The sequence below is a fragment of the Melanerpes formicivorus genome, unplaced genomic scaffold (genome assembly GCF_026170545.1).
Source record: "Melanerpes formicivorus ecotype bairdi unplaced genomic scaffold, bMelFor1.0.p_v2 SCAF_61, whole genome shotgun sequence".
NCBI classification, from domain to species: domain Eukaryota; kingdom Metazoa; phylum Chordata; class Aves; order Piciformes; family Picidae; genus Melanerpes; species Melanerpes formicivorus.
The window spans coordinates 1,112,907-1,130,070 of NW_027142413.1; the positions used below are offsets into that span (position 1 = coordinate 1,112,907).

The following is a 17,164-nucleotide window of genomic DNA, read 5'->3' on the forward strand; positions in this document are numbered from 1 at the left end:
TGGTTTCATCTATTTCATCAATGAATTGCAGTAATGTAAGTTACCTGTAAATTATTAGAGATTTTGAGGACAGAAGGGTTTTGGGTTGGGTTGGGTTTGGTTTGGTTTTTCTCCTGCCAAATGTAGAAGCTCTCTTCCATCTGACCTTTTAAGCAAGTAAACCTGCTATGTTATTACCAATGCTTTTGTAGGTAAGCTATACAAATAAAAGCTGAGGAACAAAAAGTGGATTTTTAATTACTAAACAGCCAATTAAGTATTACTAGGTTTTGGTGCTAGAATGCTAATGAAGACAAGACAGCAATGAGCCTAATTTAGATGTGAAGACTAAGACTAGAAGAAGATTCTCAAGCACACATCTTGATCTTGAGCAGATCTTTAAGTTCTTACATTTTACAGGCAGTTTTCAGCTATCATTTTGCCTGAATAAAGATTAAGGACAACAGTAGTTTGGTGTAATCCTATCTAGGGATTTATTGTTCTGCTCATCCTGCATTTCTCTTTTTCTAGAAAAAGTTAACTGAAGATGACAGGTAGGGTGCTATTACTTAATGACATTAGACAGTCCAGGTTAATATTTTAAATTACTTTGTTGATATTTCAAATAAATAGCATAGTATCACAGTATCACAGTAAAACTAAGGTTGGAAGAGACCTCAAGGATCATCGAGTCCAACCTGTCACCACAGCCCCCATGACTAGACCATGGCACCAAGTGCCACATCCAATCCCCTCTTGAATGCCTCCAGGGACGGTGACTCCACCACCTCCCTGGGCAGCACATTCCAATGACGAATGACTCGCTCGGTGAAGAACTTCCTCCTCGCCTCAAGTCTAAACCTCCCCTGGCGCAACTTGAGACTGTGTCCCCTTGTTCTAGTGGTGGTTGCCTGGGAGAAGAGGCCAACCCCTTCCTGGCTACAACCACCTTTCAGGTAGTTGTAGAGGGCAATGAGGTCACCCCTGAGCCTCCTCTTCTCCAGGCTAAACAGAATCCTAAGATGGAATGAGCCAGTACCTTTCATCTCATCTAACCTCCTATTCAAAGCCAGTTCAACTTACCAAGTTGCTCAGGGCTGTGGCCATTTAAACTTTGAGCATTTGCAGTGGTAGAGATTCAGAGACCTCCCTGGACAGCCTTTGTATCATGAGGGTGAGCGGATATTGAAAATTATAAATATTATCAATTACAAATTTTTCAGACTTCTATGGCTGGTATATTTCAAACTACCTGTGCTAAAGATCTGCAAGGGTTGTTTCATACACAGATGATACTATTTTAAAAAAGACTTCCCTCAAACAATTGTCTGAGTTAGGCTAATACCAGGTGATTTGTGATACTAGATTTATGACCTCAAAATCATTTTATTTTAGATGTAACACAAAGCTCCTCTGCACTGAGACTACAGAAGGCTACTAGTCAATGGATTAATAAATGCATTCAAAGGAACACTTACTAACTGCATTTTTACATTTTGTTGCTTATTTTGGGAAGCCTTTCATGTTTGCTAATGGTTTCTTTCTGTTAACCCTGTAATAGATTTCGACCGACCTAGTGATCATGAAGAAGCTTTCACTAGAGATCTTTCAGAATTTCCTTCTTTAGAAAATGGTGCTGGAACCAATGATGATGATGACTCAAGCATCAGTATGCCTATCCAGAAAAAACAAAGAAAAGAACAAACGTATCTCAAGGTGGATCATGCTTCCAGACAGAGTAAAGAGAGACCATCTACTGCAGGGCTTTCCTTGCCTTTGACCGGTGACCAAACCTTTAACTTAATGAGTGGAATTGCTGGGGATGTCATCGCAGCTGCAGTGTCTGCTGCCATCAAAGACCAGTTGCAGTCCACACAGCAAGCTCCCTCACATGCAGTGCCCAGTTTGAGTGAGGAGACAGACACAGAGGAAGCTGATGATTTTGAACTGCTTGACCAGTCTGAGCTTGAGCAGATTGAGAAAGAATTGGGACTTTCACAAGGCCAACAAACAGAATCCCAGGAAAAGAAAAAGTCTTCAGGCTTTCTTTCAAATCTGCTTGGAAGCCATTAACCTGGAAATTGTAGCTGGTTACATAGAAGAAATTAAACATCAAAAAAAATCAAATGCAAAAAAAACAAGAAAATTCTGAGCTGTAAGCTTTAACTATCCCCTTAGATGTGTTGTAATCATTTCCCTTACGCAGAGTGAATTAACTGGATAAATATCAGCTGATACTGATAGGTTAATGTTTCTGGTAGTTATACCTCAATGTAGTAGCATGGAAATTAATTATCTATCCACTGTTTGATTGCAGATGAGTGTTGGAGTTCAGTTGTTCAAAAGAGTTGGGGGAGAGGGCTTTTCTTAACTTTTTGCCAACGATGTATTTTGGGGTCCTGAGCCAAATTTTCAGCATGGGCAGTTTATTTACTCTTGTTTGCCAGCCATGTGATACAATTAATGATTCGCAGAGTGAGGTTAAGTATTCAGAGGACTGCAGTGAGATTAACTGAATCTCACTTCCTTCAATTACACAGAAAATTATGAACCCCTGCAGTTAGCATTATGTATAGTCCATCTACTATATATGAAACACTCTGACCAACACAACTATAGTTTAAATATGTGTGCAACACTATAGCAAAATTGATTTCATATTTAAAACCACTGAACTATTTTGGATATGGTGATGCATTTCCAAGTTCTTTCCTGTTTTAGATTTGTAGAGTTGTAAAGTGGCATGCTACTTGACTGACCACCTGCTGTGTTCCTTGAGTCTGGTCCTTGGCAGTATTACCTATGTAAAGCCATCCAACACATTTTTGTAGAGTTCTATCACAGAAATTGAAAAACCTTTTTGGGAGCAGGTGAAGGTAGTTGCTGTTTGGAATAGAAGTTAGAGGTAGAAAGACAAAAAAAAATACAACCTTTTTTTTTAGGTGCCACTTCCTAAATTCAGGATTCTGTGGGTTTTGTTGTTTTGGTTTTTTTCCCCCCCAGGACGGCTGCCATCACTTGCAACAAAAGTTCTATTGCCAGCTGAGTATTTTAAGATACTTGAAAGTATTCAGTGAGGTCATCTGTAGTAGAAGACATTCAGAATCTTCTTCTTGGCATGTAATTTGAAACAAGCAAAAAAAAAAACCTTGTTCAAATTATTTGCCAGTTGAAACTCCACACATGCTGAGCGAGTGGCATGGGATCATAAGCAGGTAACTTGTTTTACTTTTTCTAGGGCTTTTTTGTTCACCTCTGGCAGAACTGAATTGCAATACCAAGCAATAGTAATCAAAGAAACAGGAAGAAGTAACGCTAGGGCTTTTTAATGTGATGTAAACCATAAGAAAGGCGAGGGACCATGTCAGCTGCTGTTACTGCTCAATTGAGTTTCCATTTGCTGGCATTTGAAGAGGTGAATACTGTCATCTAGGACCCCAAGAAAGAACAGCATCAGATTATAAAAATCTTGCACTAACATATATGTGTGGGTAAACCTGTCTGTAAAGTTAACTCTATTTTAATTTATTTTTGGGTGTGAGATGAAAAAAATAGGCAGGTGGACAAAAAGAGGGCAGCAAAAAGAAAGACGCTGAGAAGTTTTGACATTGGCTTTATTGTTGCTTGTGCTTTTGTGTCAGTAATGCGTATTGACTGTGTTTGCTCTCCTTTACCAGTACAAAAGTGGGCCTGTGCCTTCATTATTAAATTCATTATGAAGTAAGTGGATGCTGGATATAAATCCCACAAGATGCAGTTTTTAAAATCCTAACATCCCAACACAAAGTTTCTGGAAATTATTAGAAGACTATGGCCACGTGACTTCCCCACAGCACTGGTTGTTAAGTTTCCTTTTGAGCTTCCCCCAGCCTCTCTTTCCCATTAAAACTAAACAAACAAACCAACAAACAAACAAAGCAACCTAAAAAAACCCAAAAAAAAACCTAAACCACAAACAAACAATAACAAAACTAATAAACAAATACCCCCCCAGCCCCAAACCCCACAACCAAAAAGCCCCAACAAACCCTATACAAAACAAAAACAAACAAATCAGAAACAAAACAAGGAGTTTTTGCTGGGAAATTTGTAAGTTTAAAGGCCACTTAAATTTCTCAGATGATTTAAAAGCCTCATCTCCTTGCTGCATGTTTAGGACAATTTATACAGTTAAAAGAGTTCAAATTCCAAGTTGCTGATGAAACTTTGTAAGACACACAAACATACGTGTGCTTTATTGTACAGGAACACTGGTGCCAGGAGGGGAGGTGCCAGGCTATGGTACAGGGAGAAGAGGGAGGAAGGGAGTAGTCCTTCACAGGCTTTTCTGAAGCAGATTAATGGGATGGAGTAGCTGGTTGTCAATGGTTGCATTATAACAACATAAAGAACACTTGTGGTTGTAAAAGTACATAATGCAGGGGCACTCATCTAGAATAAACAGAGTAGGTCAAGGAGGAAAAGGAGCTGGAGGGGTTTCTCAGACTTTTTGTAAATGATCCATTTTCTGGTTGCAAGATAGAAAAATAGATTGATTTTTCTCCAGTATGAGTCCTTTCTGTGGTTTTCCCCAGAAATTAAAACAAAGCAAAACTTGAACAAGTACATCATTAAAGCTTAGGGGCATAATTGCTTATTTAGGCAATTTAGAATTCTATTTTTCTGTTCCGGTGGTAGTTAACTACATTTAAGCCCCTAAATACTGTGTAATAGAAATAAGGTAATTGTGTAGCATTTATTATTCTTCCTCAGGTAGTGGAAAGATACCTAATTTTCTGCAGGGAATTACCTCTTCCTTCCCAAACGTGTAAGGAACACCTTGCTCAGACGTGACACATTCCACTGGAGCAGTTTCGACAGCAAAACACAAAATGTTCTTCTCCATTATGAGATCCTTTCCACACTGCCTTTAGTTGGAAGTCCCTCAAGAATCCGTTTTGTTGTATTCTAGCAGCAGCCATACAATAGCAGTTACCTAAAAATTCCTGTCACAGTGGTCCACAGCATCATTCCTACCAAGCACTGTCATCACCTCCCCATCTTCCAAAGCTGTGAATACCCAGGCAGGAAGAAAGGCAAGCAAGTATGAGGTAGCACGTAGCTTTGAAACATGTATTTACGTGTGAAAAGCCTGTTTGCTTGCAGTTTCTATTCAGAAGGCAGTGCAGGCAGCATGGAGGGCATAGATCTGAGTATGGATGTGTGAGCAAATGCCAGGAGGTAACAGAGAGTATGATCATGCCATGGGATCAGTACTGCTTGCATTATCTGGTGTGCTCTTACCTGGTAGTAACTTGCAAATGTGTATTTGCAGTAGTGTGGTTGGAAGTGCTCACCCTTCACACATCCCTGCCAGAGAAAACAATGTGTGTCAGGACAGAGCCTGTGGGATGCAGTTCCATCCTTTGCCCTTGGAAGATTTCTCCTTGCATTGCTATATTTGAGAGATGGAGTGCTCGCCATTTGACCACTGGCCTTACCTGTGTCAAGTCCAGTGTAAAAGCCCCTATGTAAAGCACACAGGGCTTTTCATGTGTCTGTACTGCACACCTCCTTACGCTTCAGTTTGTTCACGGGAAAAAGTTATTCTATGCAGAGGATGAAAAATAATTTGAATGGAACGCAGTAGCATCTGAAGAAACACTTGTTTTACTGTTTCTTTGTTCATTTTGCACTTTATCCAGACTGTATAAGCCTCCTGAACAAATTCCCTGCAGCCTCCGTGTCTGTTCTCAGCACATGAGCAGTGCAGTCTGGAACAGCACCAGCCGGCTAACCAGAAACTGGACAATTACAAAATGTCTGTCTCTGAAGTATTTCGCAGCACTTTACCTAGCCTGACTACTATTTTGTAAACATGGAATTATTATATTGTTTGTAAAGCCATTTAATAAATGTGTTAGTTTTTATCTTTCATCGTATCCAATGGTATGCTTGTTCCCGAAGTCGGGAAAAAAAACCCTCGTAACATGAAAACCAAACTGCTTTAGCGAGTTTCTGATGTTCCTTTGGTTATTTCCTTCCTTAACTGTCAGACCTGTGCTTCCGCCCAACAATTTCGCTGATCTGGGCTCTCGGCCATGAACCTGACAACGTTAGATAATGTTCCAGGCACAGCACGGCGACTGCCCGGTCCAGCGGAGGGGTGGTTTCCAGGGAGACACAAGGCGGGGGCGCCAGAGGACCCAGCTCCAGTGCTACCTCTGTGCCACCACCGCAGGCCCAGTAGCGCCGTGCCCCGTCTTTCGGTGCGGGAGGGGTATGAAACCTCCGCGCCGCCTGGGGGCGCCAAAGGAAGCGGCGGGCAGGGCTTCCTTGCCGGAAGGGGAATTCCGTGTTCCTCCCTCCCCTTCCTGTGTTCCCCCTTCCCTTCCTGCCTGGCGCCGCGCGGCGGCTTCCTGCTCGTGCGTGCCTCTGCGCTGCGCTAGCGGTGGCAGGAGTCGCCGAGGGACTGACGGGCGTCAGGTAGGTGTCCCGCGGGCTCCCGCGCAGGGCGGTGCTCGGACCGGCCTGGGGGGACTTTGCTCTGCCGGGAGGGTGAGGTCCGGCCCCGAGCCGGGGCAGGAAGGCCGCATGGCCTGCGGGTGTCGGTTGCCTTCCCTCGGGGCGGAGGCTCCGCGTGAGTCCTGTCTGAGGCACGTATGGCGGCGGGCTGGAAGCTGGCGGTTCTGCCCGCGTCCTGTCTTACCAGTGCCAACGGCATCCTGGGGTGTGTTTGAAGAGATGTGGCTAGTAGGTCAAGAGAGGCTTGCCTCCCCTCTGCCTCAGTGATTTCAAATGACAGGACAAAGGGCAGCGGGTGCGAGCTGGCGCATGGGAGGTTCCACACGAAGATAACTGTGAGGGTGGCAGAATACTGGAGCAAGCTGCCCAGAGAGACTGGGGAGTCTTCTTCTCTGGGGATGTATCAAGAGCTGCCTGGACGCATCGCTGTGTGACCTTCTCTAGGTGTTTCTGCTCTAGCAGGGTGCTTGGGCTTTGTGGGGGACGGAAGGACCTCTTTTGCGGTCCCTTCCAACCCATAACGTTCTGATCCTGTGATCAGTTGGCTTATGGCAACACAATGTTTTCTTAGGCTAGGAGAGGGACGGTGAGCTGTGTAGGTGAGAGGAAAATGCTTCAGAGAGCAATCAGGAGCCCTCGATTGGCAGAGAATACATTTTCCCTCTAACAGGAGCATCTGTTACACTGCATGGATGCTTACAGCATTTTAAATAAAATAGCATAGCCCTGTGTTGGGCTCAGAGCTGGCATGGGTTAGCTCTTTGGGTGGGTTGGATTGGTTGATGGGTTGGACACGATGAGCTTGAAGGTCTTTTCCAACCTGGTTTGGTTTATTCTAATAAAGAGAGGCTGAGGGAGCTGGGGTTGCTTAGCCTGGAGAAGAGCAGGCTCAGGGGAGACCTCATTGCTCTCTCCAACTCCCTGAAGGGAGGTTGTGGCCAGGTGGGGATTGGTCTCTTCTCCCAGACAACCAGCACCAGAACAAGAGGACACAGTCTCAAGCTGTGCCAGGGGAGGTTTAGGCTGGATGTTAGGAAGAAATTCTTCAGTGAAAGAGTGATTTGCCATTGGAATGGGCTGCCCAGGGAGGTGGTGGAGTCACCATCACTGGAGGTATTTAAGAAGAAACTGGATGGGGTGTTTGGTGCCATGGTTTAGTTGATTAGATGGTGTTGGGTGATAGGTTGGACTTGATCTCGAAGGTCTTTTCCAACCTGGTTAATTCTATTCTATTCTATTCTACTCTGGTGCTGCTGTGGTGTGAGTAATGTCTGATCACTCAGTCACCAAATTGTTTTGCTCCCAGTATATAAGCATGCTGTTTGCTAGTGCTGGTGTGTAATAAACATAAATCTGTAGGAGAACTGTATTTCTGTTGTTGTCTTACATATGGTGCTGTCAGGATGTTGGGTTTGGGGTATTTTGTAGGTCCTGTTTATAAATGTGGGGGTTTTCTTCCATTCCCTAGTGATGGCAACCTACACGTGTATCACTTGCCATGTGGCTTTCAAAGATGCTGACATTCAGCGTGCCCATTACAAAACTGACTGGCACAGGTACAACCTGAAGCGTAAGGTTGCTGACATGCCTCCTGTCACCGCTGAGAATTTTCAAGAGAGAGTCCTAGCTCAGAGAGCAGTAGCAGAAGAGCAGAACAAAATCACCGCCACTTACTGCACAGTTTGTAGCAAGAGATTCTCCACCTTCAATGCTTATGAGAATCACTTGAAGTCCAAGAAGCACCTGGAATTGGAGAAGAAAGCTGTTCAAGCTGTCAGCAAGAAAGTGAAAGTACTAAATGAAAAGAACTTGGAAAAGGGGCTGGCCCTGGAGAGTGTAAACAAAGATGAAATGAACACAGCTATTCAACAAGCCATTAGAGCTCAGCCATCTTCATCTCCCAAGAAGACAACTTTACCTCCTAGCAATGGAAGCAGCTCTCCAGTTTCTATGGGAAATGCCAGCTTATCACAGGGTAAAGACCGATCAGGAAAACCTCCACGGCTCCGGTGGTTTGAACAGCAAGCAAAGAAGCTGGCCCAACAGCAGACAGAGGAAGATGATGATGATGATATGGATGAAGGTAAGGCTATAAACATACCAATGAGAGAGAGCTTGGGATAAACTATGTAGTGGTTAGGTTTGTGTAAAATCCTCTTTCTGCTTCTGTAGTAGTACAGCATTTTCCATCATAAAAGGTATTCCTGTTAATTACATTTTCAGCTTAACAAAGAAGTTGAGATTGGCCCATGGCAGTGAGGGATTCTTAGTGTTGGAAGTGCACAAGATATTAATGCTTGCGAAGGTTGAGTATAAATAGCCACAAATATGAGCACTATTTCCCACAGAAAATTACATCAGAAGTAACCTGGATGCTCTCAGTGTTGCACTTTACAGTGCAGCTCCAAATGCATCTATGGGAGCAGTTGCATGGGGTGACTGAACTGCAGCAAGGAGACATGTAGGGATGAAGTGGAACCACACTATACCAGTGTCACTAGTGAAACCTTTGTGCCCTGTAACACATAGTGTCATAGAGTTGTTAAGGTTGGAAGGGACCTCAAGGATTCCAACCCTGCTTCCATGGGCAGGGATACTTCACACTAGATCAGGTTGCTCAGAGCCATGTCCAGCCTGGCTTTAAAAACCTCCAGGGATGAAGCTTCCACCATGAGGATGGTAAGACACTGGAGCAGGTTGCCCAGGGAGATGGTGAAGAATTTCTTATTCACATCCAATCTGAATCTAACTATTTCTATTTTTGCTCCATTCTCCCTAGTTGAGTCATCATCTGACATCCTAAAATGTCCCTCCCCAGCTTTCTTGTCGGCCCTCTTCAGATACTGGAAGGCCACAATAAGGTCTCGTCAGAGCCTTCTCCTCTCCAGACTAAATAGCCCCAACTCAGTCTGTCTCCGTAGGAGAGCTGCTCCAGCCCTCTGATGGTCTTCGTGGCCCTTCTCTGGACACGTTCCAGCATGTCCGTATCTTTCTTGTAACAGGGGCTCCAGAACTGGACACAGTACTCCAGGTGGAATCTCACCAGGGCAGAGTAGAGGGGGAGAATCACCTCCCTTGACCTGCTGCTGGCTATGCTGCTTTTGATGCAGCCCAGGTTGTGACTGGCTTTCTGGGCTGCAAGTGCACACTGGTGGCTGATGTTGAGCTTCTCATCCACCAGCAGCCCCAAGTCCCTTTCTTTAGGGCTGCTCTCAAGCCGGTCACTGCCCAGCCTGTATCTGTTCAAAATTCTTAAACTGTATGCTATAGCAAAGGCCTGTAGTTAACAGCCTACAACACTGGGGAGCACCATGTTCCCTCTTCTCAAACTCTGTGTATGGCAGTTGGAAAGGGGCCAGTAGAAAGAGAGTATTGGAAAATGCTACTGCCCCAGATCTGAACTTACTAAGATTTCTAGATCCCTTCTAGAAGTAATATCAGATTGCTGGGTCATTTATCCATTAATGGGCTCCACAGTAATCTTGTAAATGTGCTAAATTGTTAGTATATCTTGATGTATACTAACATGTAACATAGTACATCTGTGACAGCTGGCTTTGATCCTCCCTGTTTAGGTCAAGATGTGTGTGTGACCAAGAGTGTTTTTTCCCCTCACTGTTGAGTCAGTGCTGGAAATGAGTATTTTTGTGGTTCTGACATAGTTGTATGGTTTTTGACGAGCTGTGCCTGTGTTCCTGTGCTCTACTGAATTACATTCAGGGCTTTGAAACAGCAGTAAGGTGTTAATAGTTGAGAGAATAGAGAATAAAAGATCAGATCTGCCAATGTTTTTACAAGCAGACTTGAGCTTTGCTGTGCATCTTATGAAGAAATGTATTACCCTGTCAGTGGTATATTCTTGCACCTGTGTGTGACCATGTGACATTCAGCTGTAAGGATGGAAAATGCATTAATTTTCTATGATAACTTTTTCTGACCTAATTGGGATTTGCTTTGCTTGGAAGAAGTAATCACAAATAAATGTGTTTTTTCATCTTTCTTTGAAAGACTGGGAGGATGTGGATTCTGATGAAGACATTGGCTCTGAAGAAGAGATGCAAAGTGTGGGAGAAGAGGAGGAGGAAGCAGAAACTGAAAGTGCTCTTGCTCTTGGGGCCATACCGGTCACGGACTGCTTGTTCTGTCCCCACCATTCAAGATCTCTCACGAAAAATGTGGCCCATATGACAAAAGCTCACAGTTTCTTCATTCCAGACATAGAGTACCTTGTGGATCTCAGAGGACTAATCAAGTACCTGGGTATGCCTGTAAATGTTCTGCAATTTTTTTGATCAGGACAATTATACAATGCTGTGGCTTATTTTTCTTAGATACGACTTTAAATGTTTTGTGTTTGGTTTAGATTTTGTAACGTGAAATCTAATGGCTGATCATCGGTGATCTGGATGAAGGGGTAGAGTCAGTCATCAGCAAGTTTGCAGATGACACAAAGTTGGGGGCAGATGTTAGTCAGTTAGAGGGTAGAAAGGCTCTGCAGAGGGACCTTGACCAACTGGACAGATGGGCAGAGTCCAGTGGGATGGCATTCAATAAGTCCAAGTGCCAGGGGCTGCACTTTGGCTACGGCAATCCCATGCAGAGCTACAGGCTGGGGTTGGAGTGGCTGGAGAGCTCCCAAACAGAGAGGGACCTGGGGGTGCTGATTGACAGCCACCTGAATATGAGCCAGCAGTGTGCCCAGGTGGCCAGGAGGGCCAATGGCATCCTGGCCTGCATTAGGAATAGTGTGGCCAGCAGGAGCAGGGAGGTCATAGTGCCCCTGTACTCTGCTTTGGTTAGGCCGCACCTTGAGTCCTGTGTCCAGTTCTGGGCCCCTCAGTTTAAGAAGGACATCAAAACACTTGAGCGTGTCCAGAGAAGGGCAACAAGGCTGGGGAGAGGCCTTGAACACAAGCCCTGTGAGGAGAGGCTGAGGGAGCTGGGGTTGTTTAGCCTGGAGAAGAGGAGGCTCAGGGGTGACCTCTTTGCCCTCTACAACTACCTGAAAGGTGGTTGTAGCCAGGAAGGGGTTGGCCTCTTCTCCCAGGCAACCAGCACCAGAACAAGGGGACACAGTCTCAAGCTGTGCCAGGGGAGGTTTAGACTGGAGGTGAGGAGGAAGTTCTTCACCGAGCGAGTCATTCATCATTGGAACGGGTTGCCCAGGGAGGTGGTTGAGTCATCGACCCTGGAGGCGTTCAAGAGGAGATTGGACGTGGCACTTGGTGCCATGGTCTAGTCATGGGGTCTGTGTTGATAGGTTGGACTCGATGATCCTCGAGGTCCTTTCCAACCTAAGCGATACTGTGATACTGTGGCTGTCTAGTTCATTAGCTTGCTCAGTCTTTCATGGCAAGCAGAAGAAAAAACCACACTGAGCAAATGTGTGGTCATGTACAATGTAGGTCTTGCATAGTTTTCTAATGTTGAGAAAACTGTTCAGCTAACATAAAACTTAGAACCAAACTCAACTGCTAAAACCAAGCCTATGAAATGTGTTGTCCTACTAATGAGGCACAAATACTTACCTCATTGGTTTACAATATTTGTAAGAGAGCCAAAAGCTAAAAAAAGTAAAAAAGTATCTTCAAAGTCTAAGAATAATATTAATAATAAAATAATTTTGGAGTATCAGAAAAACTTACTGAAAATATTATCTTTTTTCCCCTGGGAATATATAACGATCCATACCTTGCCATATGATGGAGCCATATGGTCAAGGCATAGGAACAGCAGGACTTTTCTGAGAATGCAGGGCTCCAGGCTCTTTCTCAGTGTCTCTGCCTGCAGGCTGGGAAGACTACATCACAGAAATGTTACTTACTGACTAAGGAGACTCTGTTCAGACCAATAGAATTGTCAATGTTTTCTGCAGGAGAAAAAGTTGGCGTTGGGAAGATCTGCATCTGGTGCAATGAAAAAGGGAAATCCTTCTACTCTACAGAAGCAGTACAGGCTCACATGAATGATAAAAGCCACTGCAAACTCTTCACAGATGGGGATGCTGCCCTGGAATTTGCAGACTTCTATGATTTTAGGTGAAGATGTTTTTCTTTGTAACACAGATGGGGGCAGCCAAAAGGGCAGTTGGATATCACACAAGAAACTATTACTCATTCCTGTAATACGGTCCTGTTTCTGGTTCTGTTGCTAATTTTCCGTAGCTGGTACACCACTGTTCTAGGTAAGCATAAGAGTGTGATTGGTTGTCCTCTCCTGTGACCACTAATACCAGTCATACATGAAAATTCTGTCTTGTGTGTTTGCTTATTAGTTGCAATGTCAGTGTACCAGCAAAGACCATACAAGGGCATAACTGTCTTTTCTGTTACCTTTCAGGCAGATTGTGGTGTTAGTACCTACTGTAGATTTTCAGTAGCTAGCTATTTTCAGTATCCATTCTCAGTAGCTGGAGTTAAACAGGACTGCTGTGATTTGGAAGTCTCTTGTTGAACTTCCTCTAATGTATCCTAGGCTGTGTTAATTTTGCTCAGAAATGCCTCCTATTGTGATGACAAGGTGGATTTAGTGGATGTTCTGGGAGTGCTCATTCAGTAGCTGTGCAAAGTTGGTGGACTGCACAGTGGAGGCATCTCATCCTAAGTCACTGTTACATGTGCAGCAGCAGAACTATGCTGAGTTGTAGAACCAGGTGGAGGAAGAGTGGTCCTTATCTTCAGCCTCTGTTCAGGACAGGGTGGTACTAGGGAAAAGTCTCACAGCGAGGTAAGTGAAGAGTGAAAACGTTTCAGGCTTGCTGTAGCAGTTTGTTTGTGTAATCTGTCTGACTAGCCATGTACTGCTAATTTTCTACAGGAGCAGTTACCCTGATCACAAGGATGGGGAAGGTGCGGACATGCCTGGAGACCGCCCAGCAGAGAGAGATTTAGATTATGATGATGACACCATGGAGCTGATCCTTCCTTCAGGTAGGCATAAAATTTGTGTACTGACATACTTTCTCTGTATTTCTCATAGCAGCAGCCATTGCCTGCAGCATAGGTCATTGTGGTAAGTGTTTTCCTTTGGCAAGGGAGAAGGTAACTTTCATCTCAGTGTCTTTGGGGTTTTGTTCTCACCTTCTGTTATCACTTCCAAGCAGTTCAACCTCTTTAGCATTAATGTCTATGTTGACTGGGCAGGTGGTTCCTTCGTCCACTTTCTCTCTTCATTAACATGTGACTTACATGATAAGCTTCATGAGTTTCCATGTCTTGTTTTAGTGCAACTTGGAGAGGTTATAATTTCTTTTAGCCTAGGTTTTTTTTTTCAGAGGGGCAATTGATAAGTAATTTGGTACACTAGTTCAATAGAATTATTTAAACAATTTTTTTCTTGCTGTGTATAGCTCTTGGCATTCTTGCTTCTTTTTTTGTTTGTTCATTTACTTCTCTTTCTGTTCATTCCCCTAACTAAACTTATTTCTCATAACCTTTTGAGTGTTAGCTAAGCTAAGGCACTCTTGGACAAGAGCACTCTTTACCCATTTTTTTCTTCAAGGTAGAGTGCAGTTCAGCAGCTCTTGAAGGAATTACATTGAATTTGTGATAGATTTTTTGTGAAAGACTTTAAGGTTCTGGGCTTTTTAAAAGCATGCCTCAACATAGGGATTTTCCACAGTTTTCACAATAAATTCAACTACTTCATTTCAGAAGCTACTGCATAACGCACAGCAAACTACTGCCTCCTTTGAACAGGTGCAAGGGTGGGTCACCGGTCTTTAATGAGATACTACAAGCAACGCTTTGGTCTGTCAAGAACAGTGGCTGTTGCAAAAAATAAGAAAGCAGTGGGTCGGGTGTTGCAGCAGTACAGAGCTTTGGGATGGACGAGTCAAACAGGTAAGTGACAATGTGAGGTTTTTGCAGGGGAGGAGGTTCTAGGATGTCATCACTCTACAGTTAAATTGGTCAAGTTCATTTGGCATTCATGGGGCTTTGTGCAGCAGTTTGGCTTCTGCTGAGTTCCCTTTCTTTCCTGACATCCAAGAAGAAGTTACAGGAAGTCATTTGTGTCTAAAATCCATTGTAGCTTCTGTGTAAGCTTTTCAGTTCATTAGCAGGCATGTGATATTTGGTGACTTCTTAAGAAGTTGGTTTCTAGGATAATAATCTTTACCTGTCAAAACTATTTTGCTATTTAATGAGGTAACATAGATCATTCTCTGACAGGTGGAATACTTTTTCAGTTGGGGAGCAATGATCTATATCCACTTTGAAAATAAAAATGCTGCATGCAAAACAGTCTTTTCCTTTAATCAGTTATGGGTGTTCATAGAGGGTAATTTGCCTTTCCCAAGAGCAGAGTGAAAAGTGCGGCAGTATGGGAAGGAAAATACACAGCTAACTGTTGATGTGAGCGGACAGATAAACTGGTTTGCTTATAAGTAGTAAGTAACCCTACAGACATTTATGCCTCTTTCTCTCCCCCGTCTCTCTCTGAAGGAGCAGCCTTTGCTCAGCAGCGTGATATGCAGTACCTGCAGAGGATGAAGTCAAAGTGGATGCTCAAGACAGGAATGAGTAACAATGCTACAAAGCAGATGCATTTCCGAGCACAAGTCAGATTTTGAGTTCCCAAGAAAGTTGCGTGCAGCTGGTTTTGGGAAGGAGGATTTAATGGTTTCTGGGCTGAGGATTCTATTATTAAAATGGACTTGTTACCTGTCAAATGAAGATACGTATGCTGGTGTGCTTTCCTGTCTTTGGGAAGAAGAGCAGGGAGCTTGTCTCCTCCAATGAAATAATGGTTGTCCTAACTTAAAAAATACCTGAAATGGAATGTGTGGCAAAGTAGTCATGTAGTCATGGCTGTGAGTAACAGAGAGGTATGCATAATCCTGCTGCCCATCTTTGTGTGATCTGTATCTGTGGGAGGGTTGACATTGTAATTTGTCTGAACATTGTCACTTCCCAATTCTGCAAAATGGTTGAGGCCAAGAGAAATCTGAGAGCTTCAGATGGAGTGTACTGAAAGTTTTCACTTGTGTGGCCAGATAAAAGTAAGTGAGGTGGTTTAGATTGTAGCTGGCACTGTTGAGGTGAAAATATGAGAGAGATTCTGGAAAGGTTAAGTGATAACTATTTGAAAACATGCTCTGATGGAAAACACAACTTCAGGATTAATACTGTCCCCAGAAGTTGACTGTACTTGCTAAATGCTTCAGCTCAGGGCTGGATGAACGATTTCCAGTGTATGTTGAATTTAATCAATTTCCATTATCTATAAACTGCTCAAAATTACCATAACATTTACATGAATGTCAGTCAAAATTCCTGATAATTTGTTACAGATTTCCTGATTAAAATTCTGAAGTTACTATTTGTGTGAGCTTTTGTTCTTCCCATTGGGTACTGGTTTTTCAGATGATCTTGCTGAAGGAAAGTGACCAAAGATATGTGTTGGCTGGAATAGAGGCATATTTTCCCATTTAAGAAAACTGTAGAATCATAGAACGTTAGGAGTTGGAAGGGACCTCCAGAGATCATTGGGTCCAACCCTCCCTGCCAAGGCAGGATCACTTAGGGCAGGTAACACAGGAATGTGTTCAGGTTGGCTTTTAATGTCTCCAGAGAAGGAGACTCCACAACCTCTGTGGGCCTGTTCCAGTGCTCCACCACCCTTACAGTGAAGCAGTTTCTCCTCATGTTGAGGTGGAATTTCCTGTGTTCTGGCTTATATCTGTTACTCCTTGTCCTATTCTCGACAATCTCTTCCAGCCTGGTCTGGTCCATTCTATTTTCTATTCTATTCTATTGCTGGGTACCAGTGAATAGAGCCTGTCCCCTTCCTCTTGGCACCCACCCCTCAGGTATTTATAGACTTGAAAAAGATTCCCTTCTCCAGACTAAACAGTCCCAGTTCTCTCAGTCTTTTTCCATAGATGTTCAAGTCCCTTTATCATCCTTGTAGCTCTTTGTTGGACCCTCTCCAGTAGATCCCCATTACAGGCAGGTGTAATGAAAACCTGCTTGTTAAAGAGCTAATGCAGCAGTGCTAGTGTTAGTCCTCAGGCAGATGTTAAAACCTTCCATGACCTTGCCAGTTCTGGCCTTCATGAGAGGAGGCAAGCACTTACATGAGGTAAGCAACTCACATGGACTATAGATCTGTCTTCACTACTCCTGTCTCATAAATAAGGATCTGAAGCCCACTGACACCATCTCACAGGCTGCCCACTGGAAAGTGAAATGTGTTTCCTGGAAGAGCCCTCCTTTTGTGATCCTTTTACCTTGTAACTCCTACATGTACACTTGGCAGACAGAAGTAGGTTTTCCTTCCCAACTTGTCATGTCTTCCCCGTGGTTACAAAGGAAAGAAACCAGGATGTCTTCTGTGTATTAAGTCTCTCAAGCAGGCCTTACAGGAGAATGCTTTCTCCTGAAAGCTGAGACCCCTGCCAGTACAGGTGGGGAGTGGAACCTATCCTCTATCTGGGACACAGGAATGAGTTGTCTCCAGAAGTCAAGCACCACAAAGTGAGCTGCAGCCAGCTACCCCAAAGCAGCTTAGTCCATCTTAGCAGGATTGTAAGAGCTTCTGTGCTGCACTTTTACAGCTTTCACTGAAATCCAGCTTACATCACAGCCCCTTGTGCTCAGAGTGTTTGTGTGAGAGGCCAAACACTCCTGCAGCCATGGGGCGACCCTAATGCACCCTGCAGAGCTAGGGGTCTTCCATC

The 17,164-nt window shown here is 43.8% G+C and overlaps 2 protein-coding genes across 3 annotated transcripts in view; both read left to right on the forward strand.

The window, feature by feature from the left end:
• The window catches only part of RETREG1 (reticulophagy regulator 1), a 65,928-nt gene extending 60,035 nt beyond the window's left edge, over positions 1-5,893 (forward strand). For both annotated transcript variants that reach the window (XM_068161976.1, XM_068161977.1), the window contains one exon: positions 1,541-5,893. In XM_068161976.1, coding sequence (XP_068018077.1) covers positions 1,541-2,052 — 512 coding nt within the window. In that variant the 3' untranslated portion in view covers positions 2,053-5,893. The remainder of the gene's footprint in view (positions 1-1,540) is intronic.
• Positions 5,894-6,354: 461 nt separating this feature from the next.
• Positions 6,355-15,802, forward strand: ZNF622 (zinc finger protein 622). The gene is made up of 7 exons (XM_068161978.1): positions 6,355-6,444; positions 7,952-8,566; positions 10,492-10,743; positions 12,359-12,521; positions 13,300-13,412; positions 14,181-14,324; positions 14,928-15,802. Exons 2-7 carry the CDS (start codon positions 7,954-7,956, stop codon positions 15,053-15,055), a joined length of 1,413 nt encoding a protein of 470 aa, XP_068018079.1. The 5' UTR covers positions 6,355-6,444; positions 7,952-7,953; the 3' UTR covers positions 15,056-15,802.
• Positions 15,803-17,164: the final 1,362 nt, after the last annotated feature.